Below are 24,180 nucleotides of genomic sequence, written 5' to 3'. Positions count from 1 at the left end.
ACCCCGTGGTTTAAAACACATTAAATATATTTTTTTCTTTGAAAAGGTGTGCCATCAGGTTGATGACAATGACTATCAAACTATAAGGTTTTGAAAATCTGAATATCAAGTCAAATCATGTCCGAATTTACTTCACGATCAAATTCGCCGCCCCAGTGTTAAATTAATACCTTCTGACTCCCCGGCCTGGACAATGTTTTATTTTAAAGAAATAAGATTGGACTCCCCTTAATTAACAATGTAAGATTGGACAACTAAACCAAGTTTTTGAAAGGTATAAGATAAGACTAGAATTACTTGAATAAATTCTTTTTGTGTATTGTTTGTTTTCATGCGTATGTGATTTCTTTTTTTTTTCCTAGTACAATCATTGTCATTGATACAATTGCAAACTGATAACAAAATCTTTCAAATTTCTATCTACATGTAGCTATTAATGTCAAGATTTCTCCATAATTTGGACTATTTCAAATCTGATATTTGCGTTTTTAAAAGTGGTGACCAATAGAGAAATTTTTGCATTAATTCTCCTGTTCATTGTTATTTTATAAATTACTTAATTTTAAATTAATGTAAAAAGGGATTCACAGAAAGCTAATCAAAGAGTTATTGGTATTCAAAGTTATTCAACGTTAGGGTTTCCCTTTATCGTTTATTTTATCAAAATAAGTCACCATATCAAAGTTCTTAGATCGGATAATCCTGCAAGAAAAATAAGAGGGGTAGTGATTAAAATTTTTATGAACATCTCAATCATTCATCCATTTAATCTTCTTCGCACTCACTACAGAGCTCTTTGGCTCGTACCTTGGAGCGAATCGGAATTGCCTGAGGATCTTCGCGATTTCTGATAAGACCTGTGATTGGTCGAATATATTGAAAGGTAAGCGTGGGTCAGCTAAGTGAAGCGCGTCACAACAATTGAACAAAGGGGGTCACTCTATCCGAGGGTTGCCCTTTGTCGCAGAATTTGACGTGTAAGATGGATATTTTTTCTTTTTGATATTTGGGTATATTGGTAAGTTGATTGCTTTTGCTTAGTACAGTTCTCGATACTTATGTACGATCACCAGCTGATTATCATGATTATCAGATTATTAGTTGATTGCAAGTCAGTTGATATTGTTGTACATTTGAACTGTTGAAAGTCAGTTGATATTGTTGTACATTTGAACTGTTGAAAGTCAGTTGATATTGTATTTTTTTTTTATATACATGTAATCGGATAAACAATTATACATTTTATGTATCATTACATTTATTTAGTTTAATTCAAAATTAATATATTTTCTCTTCTTTAATTTATTACAGGGCACACAGACCTAAAACTGTAGGATATTCTCTGTATTTTGTATACGAGTGAAAAAATAAATTATTAATCTACTTGTGATCGAATATGAGCTTTACCAGAAAACATGATTAAAGAGTTACAATGTAACTACTTCTGCAGCACAATTTGGCCGTAGATAATCAAGATAATTAACACTAACGGTAATTTTTGGGCGGGACATTAATTGTGCCAGTCCAAGCTCAACAATCATTGCACCTCACTGTTGTCGAGACGGCTGAACGGTAATGACATGTTTATTTGGGCGGCTCGTTTCGCATTCTGAAATGAAACGAGTTTCTCAATTAGCGACTAAAGCGATTATGACACTTCGGATTATAAAATAAAAATTGCGATCTAGACGATCATCACAATTAAGTAATCGAATACATTGTTATCTGACGGACATTCTACAAAATAAGGATGAAAACTACCAGAGTCGTCAGTGCAAGGAGAAAGACCTTGAAAGACAACGAACAACATTTCAAGAAAGCTTGCGACCAAATCATCCAGCTTAACAACAAAATGTCGGACCTGCAAGCAAGATACGCAAAAGCCACGGAGGAAAATCGTCGTCCTTTTAGATACACCCTCAGACTGAAAATTGCCATTTATGACGGAATGAGAAACGTATACTATGAATACGCTCATGGCAAAGCGAGAGCTATTGCAGATCTACGACATGCACTGTTCGGGGAAAATGTACAGATTGTGTCCGACGAAGTATCAGCTTCCGGGTCCGAAGACGAACATTGAGGATTTTTTATATTTAACTGTGAATGGCTCTTTCAAATCTAATTTCATACGATGTATGTAATCATATAAAATCTAATGTTATTTCTACTTTTTTATCTTTATGGAATGCAAAATAATTAAATAATAATGAATTTTATTAAAATAATGTATACATTTATTATTTTTCGTTCTTTTTTTTTTTAATTGTTGGCCTTGTTTATTTAACAAGTCCTTTCATGGTATACTGCGTGTGTTAATGTGTTAAAGGTAATGGATAAATATATACGAAATGTTCATATTGCGTATTCAATATACATATGTACAATGGAGGAATTTTTAAGACCGAAAACTTCTATGAACATAATTATTTTAATTTATATTTACAAAGTGTTTGGGCACAAGTTTTAAAACTTATTACGCCCTCTCGTCTCCCTACATGTAAATTACAAAGAACTGCGAACGATAGTATTGTTCTCCCGCCTACCTCCAAGTCAATTTTCAAAAGTTAACACATTTAAATAATTTTTCATATCTATATAGATATTTATGTGAATTTTCATAAAACATTACTTCTTTGGGAAAACAAAGAGAGATAACTCTATAATTTTGGTAAAACTTGTGTTTTTCACTATAGAAATCAACGAAAAATGGAAAATATTTTTAAAACATCTTTCCCCAACCGTGAAACAAAAATTCCTTTTTTAATTTTACAGGTAATATGGACTGTCATTTCACAAATTCATACCAAAGCTTTTTGTGTTTCAAAGGGGAGGGGGGTATATGTTTACAGACAAAAAACTACAAAAATGCTTATTTTTTCCACCCAATTTCAAAGGGGTTTACAACTAAAACATTGTATTTTATTAATAATATATGTTTAATTTTATATGAGTAAAAACATTAAAAAAATTTAAGGAACATTTATTCATATCCAAGAATATTTTAAAATAAAGTGATGCTTTAAAGCCTGATTTCAATGAAAAATATCGTCTACCCCCTTATTTAAAGAGCTGGAATTAGGGGTAATTAACTACCTAACACTGGAAATGAAATTATCAGTCAATTACCATTGAACTGTTCTTTGCATTCAACAAAAAAATTACGGCCAAATTGCTATTTGTATTGAATTGAATGGATGTAAAATGTAGGCGGGAATCGAGAGTTAGCGTGCGTAGTTCTTTAACATCTATCTGAACGCAGGCCCGTTGGAAGCATCTTCGAAATTTTACGGCCAAATTGCTATTTGTATTGAATTAAATGGGTGTAAAATGTAGGCGGGAATCGAAAGTTAGCGTGCGTAGTTCTTTAACATCTATCTGAACGCAGGCCCGTTGGAAGCATCTTCGAGGGGTTAAGGGAGTTTGGGGGGAGGGGGCTAACAGAAATGAGAAATTCCTTGTAAAAGAAGTGGGGGCAAAATCGTAAATTAGTTTTGCTTTATAATTTGTTTGCAAAATTATTGAGGGGAGGGGCACCCCTGTGCCCCTTTTAGATCCCATGGGTCTGAAAAAATAGTCCTAGATTCTCAGTTTTCCAACATTAACTTCTTCATTTTGATTTTAAATTAATTCCGCATGACACATTTCAAAAACAAATACATGTATATGTACATGCTCTGTGTGCATGTTAGGCACGTAGCATCCTTTTTTTCAAAGTGGGATGGTGTTGGACCTTCCTTTAACTTTTTAGTATTTTTTTTTAATCAAATGCTGGAATTTGCCAGTGTCCGACCTTACAGAAACAAAACGTTGGGGGGGGGGGGGGGTTCAGCATCTAAATGAAACTTTACATTTTAAAAATAACAACAAAAGACAATACTCAGAAAAAAGTTGGAGTGGGGAGGGGGGGGGGGGTTCTACTAGCCTGCGCCTGCAAATTTATCACGAAGCACTAACTTTATGGACTTTACCAAATGAAGCGTCGTAGTTCATATCCTAATGAATTTTTAAAAATGAAATTCATTTCTGAAGCCCCCTCCCCCCCCCCCCCTCAAAAAAAAATCGTTCAGAAGAATTTAATTTTCATTTTGAAGTTTGATCAAATTAGATATTTGTTCTGACAAATTAGATTTTTCGTTCGGAAATTAAATATTTGTTCGGACGAATAAGGTATTTGTTCGGAATAATTAAATATTGGTTCGGAATATATTGGCTTGAACAAATTAGAAGATAAATTGATACTTGTTCAAATAGAGAATCATTCCTTTGCACAAGGTATAACATTCTTTTGAAAAAAAGGCGAATAAAAATTCAAGTGTCAAAGCCTTTTATAAGTTGCAAGATATATTGTTGAAGAAATAAAACTCAACACGGCTGCTGATATATATATATATATATATATATATATATATATATATATATATATATATATATATATATATATATATATATATATATATATATATATTCTACGATTATGAAATTTTTACAGAAAAAGAAGGGTGACCTGAAATATAACAACAGGTATTAAATATCTCTCACCCCACTCACACTTTTACGCGGATCATAATTAAAAGATTTTTTTTTTTAAATTTGGAGAATTTATAAAATACTTGATTTAAATAAAATGATCAAATAGATTATTGAATAATAATTGAATCCTTAGAAATAATTTACCAATTATTTCTTACCGTCATTGTAGACGAAGTTCACAGTTATCGTGAGATAAATTTGTGCTGGGGAGAGAGAGCGTCTTCTCTCCCCAAATTCTAAGGTTGGAGTGCCCGAGAATTAGTATTGGCGCGAATGCGCAGAGGACAGAGTTAAACCAGTTTAACCACTCACACACCCGTACTCTCACTGACCACTCACCCGTATAAATGAATGAATGAATAAGGCAATGAATTAACGTAGTAAATTCCGTAGTGAGAACGGAATTCACTAGTTACTATAATATAATGCCTTAGAAAAATCTATGAATATGATATGAATGATAATTAGTAATATTAATTAATTATAATTCACCATGTGACACAAGGAATTGGTCAGCTTAAGGCACAGGCATTTTGGGGGTATGCCCCCCACTCCTCTTAGATTTTTTATTTGAAAATCGACAACACACTTTTTTCCTTTTCAGTTTTCTAACCTGCATTATATGATTTTGATAATGTAATATTTTTGTCTCTATGATATATTTGTAAAAACCGCTTTTTTCTACTGGCACCACAAAGAAAGAATTTATGCAGCTCTTTTCTCTTCTTCTGCTGGCTTAACTTCGCGAAATTGTTTATCTAAAGCATGATACATGTACATCAATAAGTTTGTTAGAGATCAACCTATTCTTTTGTACCTGCATTTTTAAGTGACATTTTGTAAACATTTCAGTTAGATTACTTACATTTGCGGTAAATTTTATTTATGATCCCGGCTGCCTAATTTAGATATTCCACATACTTACGGAAATCCATTGAGGATCTATCAAAAATATTTTTGAATTGGATATCGATACATGTATCTATGTCCTAAATGCGCTTACGTAAAAAAAGACTAGTAAAAATAAAATTTAGAGAAAATGCTAATTCAAGCATTGCAAAATATAGTTAAAAAAAAACAACTGAACTTCCTTTAAATGCTAATGCATTATTACAATTCTTTTTTTTTTTTTTTTTTTTTTTTTTTTTTTAAAGGTATGTTTCGTACTATTTGCACAAGATTTAGTATCCAAGTAAAAGTCTCAATCGAATCTATCGAAGGAATCGGAATAATGACCAATCAATTCTTTTGAATGAAGACAAACTAATGCATGTTTTTAGAGTTATGATACATAGTATCATTGCTGCAAGCATTAAATCTTGAATTATAAACAGATTTTCTTCATTTTGATTTCAGACTCTGAACATTTTTGTAGTCATCCAGGCTGAGGATACCGATATGAAGTAGCTGCATCCTTTTGGGTCATTATACATGAAAAGAATTTGAATTCTGTCTCATAGCCTGAATAAAAAATTATTTAAATTAATTCAGACCAGGTTTTGCAAGGATCCCAGCATTCACTGCATGTACAACATCAAAATAATTTCATTTTTTTTTATTAGGTTCCAAGGTACAAGTTTAATTTTTTTTTTAACAATTCCTCTTCGCATATTGTAGAAGTTTTAATGCTATGAAGCTTCAGATATAGAATATGTTCCAAAAATTTGAATCCTTATGGTCTCTATTGAGGGACCAAAATCAGAACAGTTACAATTTTTAGTTTGAAAAATCAAAAATATTTAATTTGAAACAAAAGTGTAAAATTTCCTTCTTTTTATTCTTCAAACAAAAACTTAACAAAGATGCATATGTCCAAATTGTTAACATTTTTCAATTGTCCATAGAGGTAAGGTCTGGTTCTTAATCCTCCGTCTAATAGCCTCCATATCCTTCCTAAGGCTCCTCCTCCTCCTCGTCAAAGGCGCGGAGGTACTCCATTGCCCCTGGAGACCCAGTGTTCGTACCCGTCGTTTTCAGATGTTCAAAAATGGACTTCAGGTAGTTCAACTGATCCGGCTCTGGAATTATTATTCAAACTTGAGATTATGTTTTAAGAACTTTCTTTTCATAGGGCAAATATAAATCTGATTTTTTTTTTTTTTTACATTCTTTCAAATCGATTTTGGAAAAAAAATAAAAGGGAATTCATCGAGACTTATTACCTCAATCTTAGTTTAAATTTAATTTCTGTTGGAACCAATGTTTTAAGGATCAAGGGAAGAGTGCATGTAATGGGGGTGCAATTTTCTTGCACCTGTATTACTTACGAAGGAACTTGGAAACAAACGTGGTGATGTCGCCAAAGTTTCCGGTTATCATGTGGTTGTCAATTTCTTTGAAGTGCCATTCCACCGCCCTGACATACTTGGTATACAGTGGGAGGATCTCTCTGATGACGGGGGCGGGGTCTGTTATATATTTTGCCAGGTAGTTTTTCAGCCACGTCTCCGCTTCATTAAAGAAGTCGTCTTTCAACCTGTTTATATCATATACAGATTACAATAATAAGTCGTCTTTCAACCTGTTTATATCATATACAGATTACAATAATCTTTCATGATTTAAAAGAGAGCAAATAAAGTTAAGCGAGTTGATGATTCACAAAATTCCATGACTTTAGGGTCAAAACTATATAGTCCCCCCCCCCCCCCCAAATGGACAAATGCAATCCTTTGTAGTCTTACCAATGAACTCGAATGATTAAGTAAAATATTTTTTAAACCCTCTAATAATGCCCCCCCCCCTAAAATAATTACACTAGAATACATATAGCTGCTTACATTTCTTGGAAATCTCTGAAAAGTTCCCGGTGGTATTCCCACAGCTCACTAAGGCGGGGGCATCTGAACTCGATGTTACTGTCGGACATGAGCTCCTTTACTGCTTCCTCAAATTTGGTAACGGTCCAGGTTTCTCTCTCAGCTGTGTTTAACATCATCCTCATCCTCCCAAAGAATTCCATAATATCTGAAAAATTGTAAGTCATTTTTATTGGTAAGAATATGTATTTACAACTACTACACATTCATGTAGTATTTTGATTAAAATGATTATATTTCAAGGTGCACATATAGTCGCCATTGTCTATGATTAACTTTATATGTCAAAGAAACTTAACACAGAAATGAGCTCTAGTGGGGATATACATGTACCAATGCAGATGTACAACGGGCCCTGAAGGCCTTTTTGCCTGCCAGTTATACAACGCCCCCCTTCCCCCCAAAACTCCCCATAGGCCCATACAGAGGCATGGACTCGTGGAATCAATTCTTAAAACTCTAATAGTAATATGCCCCCGTATTTAAGCAAATGATTTACCACGTAAAAGGAAGTATTTCATGTTCATCATAGTTCCGAAGACATGCATGTGGGCGTTCTTCACCATCGTCCTCATGACTTCGTTTAGAGTGGCCTCGTCGGTTATATGCTTCCCCAGAATCTTTTTCACAAGGGCGTACATACTCTTTTCATCCCCCGCAGTCAATGCACGCTCTTGGTCCTTTAGAACATCTGGATCAAAAAGGATAAAAAGTTTTAAGTTACATGTGTGATGGGTATATTAACTGATAAGTGGGATGCAGATCTAATAACAGAGACCAACATAAAATATGCTAAAGTATTTATTTCTTATATAAGCTAAAGGTGTTAAAAAAGAAAAAAAAATTATGTAGTCATTTGTAAATCCCGTCCCACTTCCCCGTGGGTAAAACAGCTCCCCCTCCCTTATAAAAGAAATCCTATGATTGCCTTTGACAAAACAGTACTGTTCAGACACATATTATTCATTATCATTCAATATCAGACATCTTTTAAACAAGTTAATTAATTGGGACCACTCGCCCAAATGGGGTATAATAGCTTGTTTAGGTTATAATATCCCAAATGGAATAAAAATTTAAGCACAAAAAACAAAAACATTGAGGGAAAAATTTGTAAATCCGCATAAAGATGCATATAAAACAACTATAGTTTTTCTATGGCCCCTTGATTTGTGAGGGTGGTCCCAACCTGTTTAATATTCGAACAGAGACCAGTTTATGTAACTACACGTAGATCTTATTATATCCGGAAGACCATCGTTCACGATAACATTTTTAATAAATATTTTGAGGGCACTATACTTTATTTTGGCGATAAAATTACTTTCCTGTGATAAAAATTTATATATGTAAAATATTTATACTCACAGAAAATCATTTGGTTGAGTTTTGATGTTGCACACTGGAACCTCGCATTCAAGAAAGTGCCAGTTGTGTTGAAAAATATTTCTCTGAAAGTCGTATCGGACGGGTTTCCCGCGATCGTCTTGAACCAGTCTTTAAACAATCTCACAAATCTTTCACGGGTCAGTGGCATTGTAGCTGAAAATTTACTCAGGTGTAATTCAATATTATCCATAATCGATGGAAAAATCAATGACATTCTATAGTTTTCCATTAATATATATATATACATATACTTACATGTGAAAGTTCCACTTGGAAAACTGCCAAAGTATGGTTTCAGGATCCTGTCGAACATTTCGAAGAGCATTTTATATACCTCTTCTGATAAATCAATTTCCTCATCATTGGTTGAATCGCTGTCGTCGTCATCGGGTACACGTGGACCAGGTGGGGAATCTGGAGTTCCAGTATCTGTCCTGGCCACGAGTCTCTCCAATTGCCTGACAATAACACGTAGCTCATTCTCAGGGTTGCTTGGTCTTGAAACCGAGCCTAAAATAAGTACATACATGTAAATTTATAAATGTGTAATACAATGAAGCGCATTGAATTAGTAAATTTTTCGTTTGAATGGAACGTTTTGAGATTTTTTTAGAACGTTGATTGTCATACAATGACACGGTCATTTTTTAAGAAAGGGAAAAAAGCGGTCAAATTGTTCATTCGAAAACCTGTTCAACAGGTATTCCATAAATACAATAGCCAATCAAATTGACAGTCTAAATTAACACGAATAAACACGTGCTCGACCGAACATGTCGTAACTCCAATAAACATGATAAATTCATAATTATATACATATTCGTTGCAATACGTGTTTGACAGAAGCGGAGAGTCTCTCTCTCTCTCTCTCCATTTCAGCGTAACTCATGTTGCTAGTTGCAGAGAGTGAGGTCACAAAGCAATACGACGAATATTTCTTTCTCGTTTCTAAAGAAATGGGCGCGTCATTATGTAACTCTTGACGTTCGATAAGAAAGACCCAAACTTTCCATTCAAAAGGAAAATTTTACCACTTCAATGCGCTTCATTGTATCTACCGCATGTAAAGTTAAAACAGGAAGCCACAATTGTTTTATGCGTGTTCGAATAGTTTAACAATATTTTCAATGTCATAATATTTTTAGAATCTGTAAACCAATGACAAAAACTTACAATGAATAACTGCAACCAAAATCACGAGGACTTTCCACGATTCCATGTTTGAAGCTTCCGTAATGTCCACTGCAGTCTCGGGTAGCACGCACTCACCCGCTCACTCTTTTTATATACTATGCATCATTTGGCGCGGTGTTCAATGATTGGCTGTCTGATTTTGCTGACATATGGGTTTGGATTGCATGGGGCCATTTCAGGGATGTCGGTTATAATTCATTTATATATTTCATGATTTTGAAACCAATACAGTATCATATAGAGCGGTAAATAAGATGAAGTCGTTCACGATATAAAGTGCATGTAAAGTTGAATAGTAGAGTATAATGAAACAATTTATATACAAGTATAACCTTTGCCCTTTGGCGGAACCTTCTATGCATTTAGATTTTTTTTTTATTCGTTTTTCCCTCTAGTGGAATTGAATCGTTCACGTGTGTTTAAATTAACGTATACCTTAACAATTGTTCGTTTTTTTTTAATCTTGCACTTTCACTTTGTTGCATTTAAAGAATACCGTATAGTAGTATACTCGCCTATAAGTCGATTTTCTGGGAGTTAAATTTTGGTCCAAAACTCTATGTCCGACTTATAGGCGAGTTATAAAAAGATCAGTATTTTTGTGGATAGTGAAATGTAGTATTTCATAAACATTTCCAATGATTATCGTTGAACAAAGTCTGGATATATTATATCATTTATGTATTCTAAGATTAAACATGAAGTGCAAGTATTTACATATTTTAATAATTTTATTTTTATCTTAAGTGTGCATTATGTATTTTTCTTAATGATTTTAAAATTAAATATCGGCATCTTTTCTAAAAATATTAATTGAAACCAGGTTAAAACATCAGAACATTGATTTGAAATTGTCAACTGATTCTGGCAAAAAATTGTACCGACTTATAAGCAGGTCAATAGCAAATCCCTCCAAAATAACCTTAAAAAATATAACCGACTTACAGGCGGACCGACTTAAAGGCGAGTATATACGGTACATATTTATCCATTTTAGATAATAACCCCCTCCCCCCCCCTCTTGTAGCCCTCTATCATAATCATAACAACAAGGCTTGTAGAAAAAGGGTGGACCGGAGTTGTGGTGTTCCAGTTTTGCCCCTTAAAAATATTAAGGTCTTATGACATTTTATTCATTTTCTGTCTTTCTTTCATTTTATTTAAATTTTGCTTATCAAGATTTTCCCCCAAAAGTTATGTTCAGTTGTGCCCCCTCTCCACCCCAGCCCCTAAAAACACAACTTGAAATTGCTTCTAAAAGGCCTGATACCACTGAATCAGACTCAGTCTGATATCACTAATTCTGTAAAATTATCCTTTGTTACACTGAAAACTGCATGGAATTTACAAGTACTATACAACACAAATGTGTTTCCAGAAGATTCAGGCCGCGTTTTACAAAAACGTACGACTAAGACCAAAATATGATTTTGCTAATAACTTTCTTTTTAATTAATTTGAAAATGGATCAAAACTTTTAAAAAAGAAGCTAGAAAGCTATTTCTATGCAAATAATTTTCAATACAATGTAAGATGTCTATAAATTAATTCAGTTATGGATTCTTCAAACATTTATACTTCAGGAATGGATCTGGCGGGTCACAGTGGAGTTATTTAAAGTGAAAAAAATTGAACTGATTTATAATTGTAGAAAAATGGATTCTACATGTAAATCTCTGAATATTATAGACAGAGCAATATATTCAAAACATCTTCAGAATCTTTTCTTCTATTGAAATAAAATTTAAATCAAACAAATGAATTCCCACGAGATCAGGCCCGTAGCAAACGATCGAGGGGGTGCAGCCCCCCCCCCCCCACTTTTTTCTGAGTATAGAATATTGCTATGGTAATTTTTCCTTTAGATGCTGGTTACCCCCCCCCCCCCGCGTTTTTTTTTTTCGCTTGTCAGATTTTTTTGGAAGTTGCCACTCCCCCACTTTTAAAACCGTTGTTACGGGCCTGGAGACCCCGTCCCCCACCCCACCACTACAAAACGCACGAAAGGGTATATGCTTAAAAATGCATTCTTAAAAATTTACATGTAGAATTTTGTTATATTACCTGTTTTCTTTCCTTTTATAAAAATTTTTCAAAGTGCATAATTTAAGCTTATAAACATAATAATATGTTGACGGTGCGACCGTTGGGGCGAGCGCAGTGTTCACTTCATTATTATGATCCGCCTCTTCAAACCGCACGAGACAGACTGTGACGTCACATGACGTCGTATGTTAGCTGCATTTCCATAAACAAAGTTTAAAAAGTGCAAATATTTTAACAAAGAACGTTTAATCTACTATCTGCATGCAATATCCATTAAATTAAGGTGAGTTAATTTTGTGTGAAATTTTAGTTGTTGTCACCGCGTGAACGAAGTTAGCAGCGAGAACAAGAAGCGATGCATTGTGGGTCAGAATTACTGCGGAAAAAAATTCTATTGAATGAATGTGCAGTAGTCCGAATTTTCTCTTCGCCCAGGCATTGTCGTTAGAGCTCGCAGTGACGAGCGGCGCTTCGCGCCGCTCGCTGCGCTCGCTATTAACATATTCAGTTTAAACTTATGAGTCAAGCCTTTACATTCTCTTCAAACAACTGTTTTTTGACCTGAACAAACATAACTCTTTTTAATCCGTGACAAGGAATTTTTCTCTTAAAAAAAAAGAAACTTGGGGGGGGGGGGAGGGTGGGTCATGTTCAACAGCATTTGAACTGGGCCAGGTATGTCACAGTGCTTTTACATTATGTTTGTATTACAAAAATTAAATTATTTTATAGCCTCCACCCCAACTCCACTTTTTGGATAGGTGGAAATCTTATCAGATCAGATAAGTGGTTGTATAAAATATTTTTTTTGATAAAATTGATAAAAGGCAAAAAGCGCCGTAGCTAAATTGAATCTATTACGAATATTTCTAGATTCAACTTGTCTAACTCAAGAAAACTGATCACGTGACTTTGATCATGTGACAGTCTTCCAATGTATCGGATGTAAACAAAGTCCATCAATATTGATCAATTATGTAACGAGCAGACAGCTGAAAAGGTTGAAGCTTAGTAGGCTTTATTGTCCGTCCTTTTCTACCTCTTCTGTGATGTCACTATGACATATAAGGCTTATATTTATTACTGTCGCATACCTATTCCCACATTATGTCGGTAAGTGAAAGTAAAGGTGTACAAAATCATGAGAATGGAAAATATGTACAACGCGATGAAAGTTCATCTTGCGAAGAAGAGCAACCGCTTCTTCAAAAGACGGAGAAATTCCAAACATATGAACGGCGGTGGTACGTCTTGGCCGTGTTTAGTATGGCATGCTTTTTACAAGCCGCTGTATGGAACACATGGGGACCTATAACCCAGTCTGCTGAGGTTGTGTTTGGTTGGGAGGACAGTCAGATTGGAATGTTAGCTAACTGGGGAAACATTGCCTACATATTCACCGTTTTTCCAGCTTGCTACTTCATGGATACTAGAGGTATTAAAATACACTGTGTCACTACAATATCACAGATCTTGGATCATGGCTTATAAATATGTACATTGTATAGTACTTTAGTACTCTTCTTGCAGGTACCATTTAAGTATTTTCACACTTGATATGTCCCAGGGGTGGGGGTGAGCATGTACATGTATATACGGTAAAGTAAAATGAACTTTTATTGAGATATAATGCATTCCTACTGGTGCCTCAATTGCAACTATATACAAAAGATCTTTTCTCTTTGGAGAAGTTGACAAGCACTGTCCACTTCTCTAAAGAGAATACAATAACTAGGTCACATGAATTTTCCATGCCTACCATACAGAAGCACTTTAAAGAAAAATAAAACCATATTATATGTATCTGATAAAAAAATCACTTTTATAAGGTTGAAGATTAGAGAGCAAGCAGTGTACCTGCTATGTACACAATGCTTTAAAATTTAATTCACATATTGGAAACGAATGACAGTTAAGTTTACATACCCCCATTATAAGTACAGGTGAACTGTATCTGTGAATACCTGTATAATGTTTTGTTTGCTTTAGACCCATGCATGATGTATACGCATGTACACTATAGATATCTATAGAACACTTTTATGCAATGGTGCAATGGTCAGTTTCTATTCATTGTGAAGGTCATTACATACGTGTTATCTATAGATATAAAATGCTTGCTTTAGGCTTATATTAACCAAACTAAAAAATATATGTTTTTTTTTTATATATATGTTAAAAATAATTAAGTAACCAATTAATTCATTTGTCATTTGGAAAAAAAACCCCACATGTGTTAACTTTGAATGAGAGAAGTATTGCCCCCCCCCCCCCCCCCCTTCCCAACACACAAAATATTCATGTTTGACAAAAGCATGTTGTAGTATAATTATAAGAACATAATAATATTCTCTTTCTCTTTGTAAAATAGGTTTACGTATATCATTTTTGGCCTGTACTGTTCTGATGTTGATTGGCACTGGAGTCAGATGTATAACGTATGAACCTAAATATGCTACATGGTAGGGTCATAATTACAGATTATAGCAAAAGTTATTATGATATGGCATAATTGATGACGGATAATTTCATATCAGTCTGATGATCCAGTAATAATTGTTTCCTTTTTTTAACTTTTCTTTAGGATGATGAATATATGCGCTATTTTAAACGGCATTGCAGGAACGGTGCCTTTTGCGGGACCAGCACAGGTCGCCAACACTTGGTTTCCACCCCATCAGAGGACGACGGCTACCGCCATAGCCTCAATATTCAACTATGGAGGTGTAGCTATGGCTTTTGTTATAGGTAAAAAGAACACTCACCAAAATTTAAAATTATTTGACATCTTTGTAATTTTGTTTTGTATAAATTAGGCTAGTTTAACATTTTTTGCAGTGTATTAAATATTTCTGGGTATTTACATATTATTTAATGAACTGTTTTTGCTGTTTCAGGTCCACAGCTTGTATCATCACCTAAGTATAAAAATGTAACCCATATTCAGAATAATACACCTACTTTTAGCAGGTACAAATTATACATTAAATACTTCTATTCTCAAGATCATAGATGGAAGTTATTTTTTGCTCACCTTGATGAAATCAAGGGGACCTAGACTTTTATGACAGGTATCTCTTGCATCAGTATCCCAGAATCAAGTTTTTTTTTTTTTTTTGGGGGGGGGAGGTAGGGGTATGTGGGGGTTGGAAGGGGTGCACATTCATTTCTAAGTTAATCTTGATGCATGCACTATATGCCACCTTTTTAGCTAAGAATTTTACTTAAAATATAAGTTGAAACATAGAATCCAAACTATTCTGGCTTGGATTTTTATTGCAAACATTTTTTGGAATAAATGTACATGCATTTACATGTATACCCATACCAAGACAGGTCGAAATGAATAATATGCAATTCTCCACAATTTTTTTGGATAACCCTATTTATTTCATAATATATCTCATATTTGATTAAATAACATGTGTCACAGGAATATCATGATTACTGTTTTTAAGGGTTTGCTAAAACGCGGAATGGAAAACGGAATGGAAAGCGGAACGGAAAACAGAAAATCTCATATCAAGTTTTCCATTCCGTGTTTTAGCAACACCCCTGTTTTTAAATATTTGGTGTCATTTTTACATTTTGACATCAAAACACAAAACTAAATATACATGTTCTAACTTGTGACTACACTACTGGGGTAATTGTATTAGATTTTTCAATCATATAATTATAAGATTGTAAAAGTACATCCCATTTTGAAGAAACACAGCAAATTTTATCAATATTCTCTAAGAAAACAAGTTTAGAAAGTGACAATGTGAAAATTAGATGATTTATACAGAAAATAGAGGAAAAATTTTATTTCATCTACTGCTGCAACATAAATACACATGTTACATGTTATTCATAGACATGAATAATGTGTTATTTGGGTCTCTGATGTAATAATTGTCTATGCTATCTGACAACTTGAAAACAAAGTAGCAACTGGATTTATGATTAACTTGAAAACTAAATAGCAACTCGGTTAATATTCAAAACTGTTATGATAATTTTGTACATTGAATGGCACTTGATTTTTTTTCTTATTTTAGATTGGCACTAGATCAAGATTTACAAATTTCACACAGCTTAAGAAATGTGTCAAATTCATCTCTAGGTAATACATGCACAAAAACCTTCATAATGGCAATAAAGTATTATATATAATAATTATTATAATTTTTTTTAGAATGTGCACAGAAACTTACTGAATCACAGAAATTAGAATTAGCTTAAAATAATTTTTTTTTAAATTCTCTATTTGCAGTTTTGATTAATTTTACCCAGATCCGCCACGACATATTGTACCTTATGTATTATGGTGAGTTGAGATAAATCATGAATGTATTTTATTAAACAGAAAGATAAAATATAGTGATAAAGCACAATGTCTTATTTGTGTATATAGGCCTAAAAAGTATTGCCTTGCTAAGAGCAATTTTTCACATACCAGAAAGATACAATGTATTTTCATACATGTAGGACTAAAAAAAGTAATTGTATTGCTATCGGTAATTTGCTTCTAGACTGAAAACAAGTTATGAGGTTTTTGAGAACAAGATGAAAAGATCTATAAACATATAGGATATAGAAAATATATCTCCCCAAAAAACTTATGGATGGATGTGATTTCAATTACTTGTAATGATTATCACTGTACTTTTGTTATCATGAATGTTCAATTTAAAATACTTTAGATGAAAAGAGTCAAAAATTATATTTAAGTCATACAAACTGCCTGTCCTTAAAAAACAAGCAAGTTTTAATAATTTTGTCAAAATATTCTGTTTTAACACTGTTGATCATTCATAAAGTTGTTTCAATAATTCTAGAGTTTGCTGCAGTTGGGCTGTTATTTTTATGTAGTCTTACGATGCCATCAAAACCCCCTACTCCACCAAGTATTTCAGCCTCAACACAACGTGTCGAGTATAAAAAGGCATTGTTGACTATTGGTCGGTAAGTTGTACTTGTAAATCTTTAAGTGATTGAATGAAAATGCTTTTATTTTGAATTAAATTTAGTGAGTCTGCAAAAAAATCTTAATACTCCGCTTAATAATGGTTAATATTAACATAAATTATTTAATATCTGGATTTTTGTTGATACTAATTGCAAATGATGATGGAAAGGTCATGATTATATTTCCGTTTGATAATTTTTCAACAGAAACAGAGCGGTATGGTTAATAGGACTGGCCTATGCTTTGCCAGCGGGGGTATATGGGGTGTGGGGAGCAGTCATTGATGTCATATTGAAACCTGTAGGAATTGAACAGGTAAAAATTACCAAAATAAACATACATTAATAAAAGAGAATGTTTTCAAAGTACATGTATATATAATTACACTTATTGGTAATACTTTTTGGCAAAAAAAAAACAAACCAAAACCAATATGATTCAAAGTTACATGAATTTGATCATGGATGTACTGTGTAATAATGAATATAAATCTCATTATGTTTGAATTGATTCAGGTATGTAAGTTAAAATGTTAAGTGTGGTAAGAGCTTAGAGCTATTTAGTTTTTAGCATAGATTTTTGAATATTTTAGTGAATTAACCTGAATATCCCCCCCCCCCCCAAAAAAAAAAACCCCTAGTAATAAAGAACAAACTGAAGTTGCATTGTAAGATTTTTCAAGTGATACCTGTAAAATTTGCTGGTAATTGAAATAACCCATTATAAGGTACATGTGCCAATTAAAATATTTGTTTCAGACTGAGGTTGGCTGGATTGGATTTTACTCTATAATGGCTGGTTGTGTGTCAGGTCTAGCTATAGGAAGGTAAATGACTCGATTGTATTTTCTTTAGTTTTATTATACAATGCTGATCTGAGGAGAATAACTTTAACATATTTTTAAAATTGTTTACAGATTTTCAGATGTCTTCATGCGGCATATGAAGCTCTTCCTCCTGGTAATGTTTGGTGTGGCGGGAGGATCTTTTGTGTGGTTCACACTCATGTGTGTCAAGGTCATACCACTCTCCACAGGTATTGTATGGCAGATAAATTTAAAATGGGGAAATCATTTTTTTAATGCACTTGGTGCAAATACTTGTATTTTAGTATTTAGATTTAAATAAAACTGTTTTCAGTGTTGATTTGAACAAATATTTACAATTAACACACCTCTTAACAGAAGCTGCAATGCTGTAAGTGTGTTTTCATATTAATCTTGATAAACTGTATATATACATACACATATTTTAGTATTCTATTTCAGCATATTCAAAATTTATTGCATTACAGTATTCTCTATAAACTAACAGAATAATGACTTATGCTTCCTGTAAGTTTTGTCATATATATTTGATACCTTACTATAATTTTCAAACAGTATTCAAAACAATTATGTAGCATACAGGCTTACGGGCATTATGAAAAAAATTGTCCACACCAATCTCTTTACTTCTTGTATTACCATCTTATCTTGTTATGTTAATTTTGAACATCTTGGGAGTTACAATTAAGATCGCATCATTGTAGCCAAGCTAAGCTAATTTGTCACAATCTCTTCAACAACATATGAATTTTGCTAGAACCAATACACATACAAAATATTGCTTTAAAGTACGATGTACATCTTCATACATTTCAGTACAAGTATATATCTCAAACATCATGGGAGGGATGTTTCTTAATGGTGCTATCCCCCTGTTTTATGAACTGGGGGCAGAGTCAGCTTTTCCTGTGTCAGAGGGAGTGATTGGGGGTTTTCTGACGTGGCTCAACAACATGTTTGGAATTCTTTTCTTGTTCATGCTACAAATACCTGGTATAGGTGGGTGTCAAAATAAGCTTGGAATAAACTTTTTACATTATACAGTATGTATGTAGTTATTTTTTGATTACATGTTCCATGAATCTCAATCTAATTAAAATTAGATGTTCCGAATCTGCTACCGCTTCTCAAGCGGTAGCGGATTCGGAACATCTAATTTTAATTAGATTGCATGAATCTGATCATGAATGTAGCTAAAAAACTAAACAAGTGTTTTTTAAAAAGATTCTCTTGCAAATTGAATTTCAGCAGTTATGACCTTGTTTGATTGGAAATCAGATTTGCTCAATGTATATAAAATTGGATTTTGTCTTACCAATATTTATTTAATTTAAAATAAAAGTAAGGTATTTATCCACTGGTGCTATTAAGGGAAATCTTAAATATTATTTTTAGGCACAGACTGGATGAACTGGACTTTGGTGGGCAGTGTCGCTATAGGATTGGCCTTCCTATTTGTCTTCCCTGAGCGGTACACCAGGACTGATATCGATATCTGTGTAGACAAAGCAGAAACTGATCACCCAGAAACCACGATAATAGTCAGACAAACTGTGTATGAAAATATATAATGATGAATTTGGTGAGAGAGAGAGAGAGTTGTCTTTATAGATTTTCAATCTGGACGATTTTAAAATATAGTTTAAGGTCATATGCAATGTTCATGCACATGAACTTTACAGTGTACCTTTCCCATCGATAATTTTCCAAAATATACTTAATTCAAAATCATAATACAATCTTATGTTCTTAGAAAAAAAGCAGCATACATAGCCAGGAGTTTTGAACAAATATCAAATGATGAAAATCCTTTTATTTTTTTCGAAAGAAAAATTAGCAGAAAATAGTTTTAGCTGGTATTTCCCTAAAATTTGATTCAGAAAAGGTGTACAACATTTCCAGGCATCATAAAATCGCACGAATGTCCTTCAAATATTAGAACTCTGAAATTAAACATGGAATAAGAATATAAAATTCAAAACTATGTTGCATATGTCCTTCAGATTTATTCCAGTTTTAAGATTGTTTACTCAACTTTTAAAGTATGTTGACTGTTGCTGGGATATTTTGGTCCTATTTATAAGGTCAGTATCTACATGTATCATGTTGATATTATACACATTTGATCTCATCTACTCATATATGTATAACCACTTGATAAGCTTCTACATGTATTCATTCTTAGAAAAGTAAAATAGCTTTGGAGTATCATTTGTTCTTATCTGAAGCAATGAAGATTAATTATTGAAATGCCTTAAAAAAAAGATAGGTTGCAACCAAAAAGAGGATATATACTTTGAACAAAAAAATTTGACAGTTTTTGGTAATTTTCCGACAAGAAGCAAGCTTAATTTAAAACTACTTTCCTGGTCATTGGAGATTGAAAATGAGATTTTTTTTTCTTTTCACTCTTACAATCCAGCAAAACCCCTATTTTTTTTTTTTACTCTACTTCAAAATATTTGTAAGATTTAATAGAATTTATCTACTGTTTTTGCCCGAGAAACATGACCAGGACATCTCAATTTTACTACCTTAATTTGGCTTTACTGGTCTTTCAAACCATCTTGAATGGGAAAATATTTTAAAATAAGTGGAAGTAAAACATTACAAGAGACTAGTAATGTTTTCACTTTAAATCTTAAACACAGTGTAAACTTTATATTTTACAAGAATGGTCAAAGAATTACATGTATGAAAATATAAATATATAAGATAGTCAAATTTCTCAGGAATGTTAAAAAATATTTTAGTCCCAATGCTGCTCTAAATGCTCAATATTTTATGTTGTACCAATTCAAATTTTAAAAAAGAACATTTTGTTCTTTGGGCATTTGTTATTGACTTGCAATATTTATTAATGAGATATTTTAATGGGTATTCAAATTCTTAAGTTATTGAAAATATACATTAATTGTATATTAAATATTTTGTTACATTTTATATATTAAAATAGTTATTCTTACATTATTGTTATATTTTGTTTTGTCATGTTGTTCAGTAAATCCTGTGCTTTGCTGCTTTGTATCCCATCTTGTCCAATAAGTTAGAGAACTTATTGGACAGCGACTGGCACATGTACAGCTCAAATAATCTTTTTAACCCAACAGCGCAAATGTGCGAGTGGCAGATATAGCAGGGGCCTACATGTATATATAGGCCCCTGAATATAGAAACTCGACAAAGGGGAATTAAATGTATTTTGGAAATGAATATATTGCAATCAAAAGGGTATGATGAATTTCGGTGCTTTAGTATAGTTTTGATATTCCTGATTGATAATTTACTTTGCAGTACTGATATAGTTGCTCCCTTTTTTGCACGAGTAACAGCCTTAATACAATTAGGCTTGTTATTAACTTAAGTTTTCACAAAACGTGTTTTGAATGGAATACTGAGTACTTGCTGAAATATCTTCCACATGTCTTTCTTTTTAGCTGTTGGCATGTTTTTGACCAAATTCCTTCGCATTCCACGCTGAAATTCTCCGGAATTGCTTTAGGTTGACCGAGTTCCAATTCCCGGATGCGTTAATGTAGAAAAATACAGTGCGTTCGAGGAACTTTGTTTTACACATCAGAAGATACTAAAAGATGTTAGTACCAGCTTTTTTAGTATTCCACACAAAACAATTTGCATGTATTATGTATCGACATGCCATTGCTCAGAAGGCACAGGGCAGTTTCTCAAACGAAACGAAGTTTCTAAACTTTCGTTTTCTTGGAACAGTCCAGATTCAAACCCAAATTAAAACGTTTGGGGTCAAATATAAAGATGACCTTATTCAAAGCATGCTAATAACTGACTAAATTAAAGATATATGGAAACCACTCTTAGCGAGAACATGCTCAATATCCGAAAAAAAAAATCTGTGAAAACTTAGTTTGCAACATGCCTAATTACGCTAAATGCTTAACGGTTGTTATTCGTGCAAAAAGGGGGAGTAAATACTTTAACTATTAATATGAAAACATAAATACAATTCTAAAAGTCTTCATATTATTTGTTTGCCCCTTTAATTAGTAGCAATATCTTTATTTCCTAAATGTGCATGTAATTAGTTCACAAAGCATGTAAGGTTAAAAAGTTTTTTTGAGTTTACACCTTACATCTGGAAAACTGCTTTATGTAACATTGTACAAGTACTTGTAGTTAGCAACATGAAAGGTCAATATACGAAAGACTGCACATGTACTTATTTAGCGAATTCTCAATATTTGGTGCAAATCACTGGGGCCGCATATATATGAGGCTTGCATTGATTCATCGCGATAATCACGAGATGCTTGATTCATCGCGATAATCACGAGATGCTTTATTCATCGCGATGATCACGAAAAATCCTGCATCGTATGTTACCGGCCTCTGTGATTTGATGCTTAAAAATCAGCATAAGAAGCAATTCTGTATATAGTTTTTAATAAAGTCATATACATGTATTTGCGTGCAGAGGCTTGCCAAAATCGTCAAAATATGAATTCCACTTAAATAAGTGTAGATACAGCTATCCACCATAGCATGACGGAGAAACACATTCTAATAAAAAAAAAATCCGTTTGCCCTCAGAAAGTTCGAGGAAAGTAACTTGATGAGACAAGATTCAACGAACCGGCACTTCACCCGGAAGAAATACCCCCACCCTCTTCGTAAATAATGCATATCACAGGATGATCTAGTTTTAGGAGAAATTAACATGCTATCTGTGCTTGTACCTTAACTTCGTGTATTCCTGGAGTTAAGTGTGCATTGTCATACGATTTGCGACCATTTTACTATAAATAGATTCTCTGCGATTTTATTTGAGTCTACTGTATACCAATCTCAAGATTTTCTGAGAAATCAGATTTTTTCTCAGTTGAAAAAAAAACGTTGGTGGTACGCACGCTTCAGAGAAATTACAGATTTGAGAAAAATCTCAGATTTAAGAAAAAACTCAAAAGATAAATCCGAGTTTGAGAAAAAATTAATTTGGTGGCACAGTTTGGTGAGAAAAACTCAATTTTTCTAAGAAAACTCAGAACTCAAAATCGAATAAAAGTTATGACCAAAGTATCAATGCACTTAACCTTGATTTTTTCAAGAAGTCACACCACATTGTACATATATATATATATATAACCGTATGTCCTTCTTCAACCCCTCCTTCTCCGTGAAGTAAAACTGAGGTTAAGAAGAACTTACATTATTCTGAAAACAAGAGTTTTAGCCTTGACCTTTACTTGTGTATCTCAAACCTGTGGAGTTTTTTCAAACTAGAGTAGTGAGTACAAATAATTAGGTTATCAGAAGAAGGAGTCCCAGTTATTGGGTCTTATATAATTGTTGAGATATATAAATATCAATAATCTTGATGTACATGTATAATGTGAAGTTAACGAACAGTGATCAATCTCATAAATTCAGTAAACAAAACGAGTCGTAAACAGGAAAAGAAATACCAGATTTAGGATCAGCTGCCAAGGAGGAGTAAGCTTCCCCTATTGACTGGTCACGTCCGCCGTGAGCACTATGTATTGATCAGATATACGGAGTGCTCTTTAGTTAATTTGAGTATAAAAGCAATGACCTACACTGTAACAAATGATGAAACATGTCTGACAAAATACGACCCAACGCTAGGTTGTATTTACAAACAAGGTCATTATAACGATCGTAGAATTTGCGAAAATGTTACTTTAAACGAGGTTGTTGAAATTCTTGTAAAATCAACTTATTTGTCAGTAGCTTGCCTCGGTTTAAAAATTGATCGTACCCTGAGCATGCTCTTGAACACCATATACAGGTGATGCTGGAATATTACTACATAAATAAAGGAAGTTGACGATCGAAAATTAAGCTGAAATCTCGTTTGTCATAAAATGTATTTGTTACAATTGTAGTTAACCGCTATCGTCTATCGTTAGTAAAACATCCAAATATGAAACAGATTCTGTAGTGTCTTTAATTCCGAGTTCACTGGGATATATCGAGTCGACATACATGTATGAATGAAAGTAACTATTTTTAATTGATAAAGACCACGGCAAGAGTTTTCTTAATCTAATGTAGAAGTTTCTAAATCCTGCTTCATAGGAATACAAAAAGTAGGTAAGCTAATAAAGGGGCACAATAATTTCAACAGATTCTTGGAAGACCTGGTCTTCAAAGACTACATGAAAATCATATTCGGTACCAATTTTGATGTCTCTTCAGTGATGCTCAAGCCGAAACTTTGGAAATCCAAAATATTTAAATAAAAAAGACTTGGAAGAGCAGAAAAAAGGTGCCAAAGACTGGAGCTAAAAACGTCGAAGGATCAGAGCTATGCTTGAGGGAGATTTTGAAATAAATTTCTAAATTTTACCACAGCAATTAAATATATATCCGTATTTTCAAGCTAGTCCCGAAGTACTAAGTTACTGGGCTGTAGAGACCCTCAG

At 33.3% G+C, this 24,180-nt stretch overlaps 2 protein-coding genes across 2 annotated transcripts; one reads left to right on the top strand and one right to left on the bottom strand.

Annotated features, from left to right (window-relative positions):
- Window positions 1-6,291: 6,291 nt before the first annotated feature.
- On the bottom strand, window positions 6,292-10,010 carry LOC133180606 (uncharacterized). The gene is made up of 7 exons (XM_061315112.1): window positions 9,915-10,010; window positions 8,997-9,251; window positions 8,721-8,894; window positions 7,852-8,043; window positions 7,314-7,500; window positions 6,801-7,009; window positions 6,292-6,551 (listed from the first exon to the last, which is right to left on the bottom strand). The coding sequence occupies exons 1-7, from the start codon at window positions 9,958-9,960 to the stop codon at window positions 6,427-6,429; spliced, it is 1,188 nt and encodes a 395-aa protein (XP_061171096.1). The 5' UTR covers window positions 9,961-10,010; the 3' UTR covers window positions 6,292-6,426.
- A 2,948-nt stretch (window positions 10,011-12,958) lies between these two features.
- LOC133183636 (solute carrier family 49 member 4 homolog) lies at window positions 12,959-20,642 on the top strand. The gene is made up of 12 exons (XM_061318573.1): window positions 12,959-13,416; window positions 14,353-14,443; window positions 14,566-14,729; window positions 14,879-14,951; window positions 16,025-16,089; window positions 16,240-16,293; window positions 16,805-16,931; window positions 17,142-17,250; window positions 17,694-17,761; window positions 17,852-17,970; window positions 18,578-18,760; window positions 19,157-20,642. Exons 1-12 carry the CDS (start codon window positions 13,089-13,091, stop codon window positions 19,330-19,332), a joined length of 1,557 nt encoding a protein of 518 aa, XP_061174557.1. The 5' UTR covers window positions 12,959-13,088; the 3' UTR covers window positions 19,333-20,642.
- The last annotated feature ends 3,538 nt before the right edge of the window (window positions 20,643-24,180 follow it).

This window comes from Saccostrea echinata, unplaced genomic scaffold (genome assembly GCF_033153115.1).
Source record: "Saccostrea echinata isolate AGI-Se365-2 ecotype Australia unplaced genomic scaffold, CSIRO_AGI_Sech_v1 ptg000001l, whole genome shotgun sequence".
In the NCBI taxonomy this organism is placed as follows: domain Eukaryota; kingdom Metazoa; phylum Mollusca; class Bivalvia; order Ostreida; family Ostreidae; genus Saccostrea; species Saccostrea echinata.
Note: the sequence above shows the minus strand (reverse complement) of the source record. Positions and strands in the feature narration are given on the sequence as shown.

Excerpts from the sequence above, each read along its gene's own strand:
- LOC133183636 (XM_061318573.1), top strand. The coding sequence starts at position 13,089 with ATGTCGGTAAGTGAAAGTAAAGGTGTACAAAATCATGAGAATGGAAAA. Across the intron at positions 14,952-16,024 it reads AATACACCTACTTTTAGCAG|ATTGGCACTAGATCAAGATT; the intron begins GTACAAATTATA and ends TTCTTATTTTAG. Across the intron at positions 17,762-17,851 it reads TCAGGTCTAGCTATAGGAAG|ATTTTCAGATGTCTTCATGC; the intron begins GTAAATGACTCG and ends AATTGTTTACAG.
- LOC133180606 (XM_061315112.1), bottom strand. The coding sequence starts at position 9,960 with ATGGAATCGTGGAAAGTCCTCGTGATTTTGGTTGCAGTTATTCATT. Across the intron at positions 8,044-8,720 it reads ACTCAACCAAATGATTTTCT|ATGTTCTAAAGGACCAAGAG; the intron begins GTGAGTATAAAT and ends TTTTTGATCCAG. Across the intron at positions 7,501-7,851 it reads GAAATACTTCCTTTTACGTG|ATATTATGGAATTCTTTGGG; the intron begins GTAAATCATTTG and ends ACAATTTTTCAG.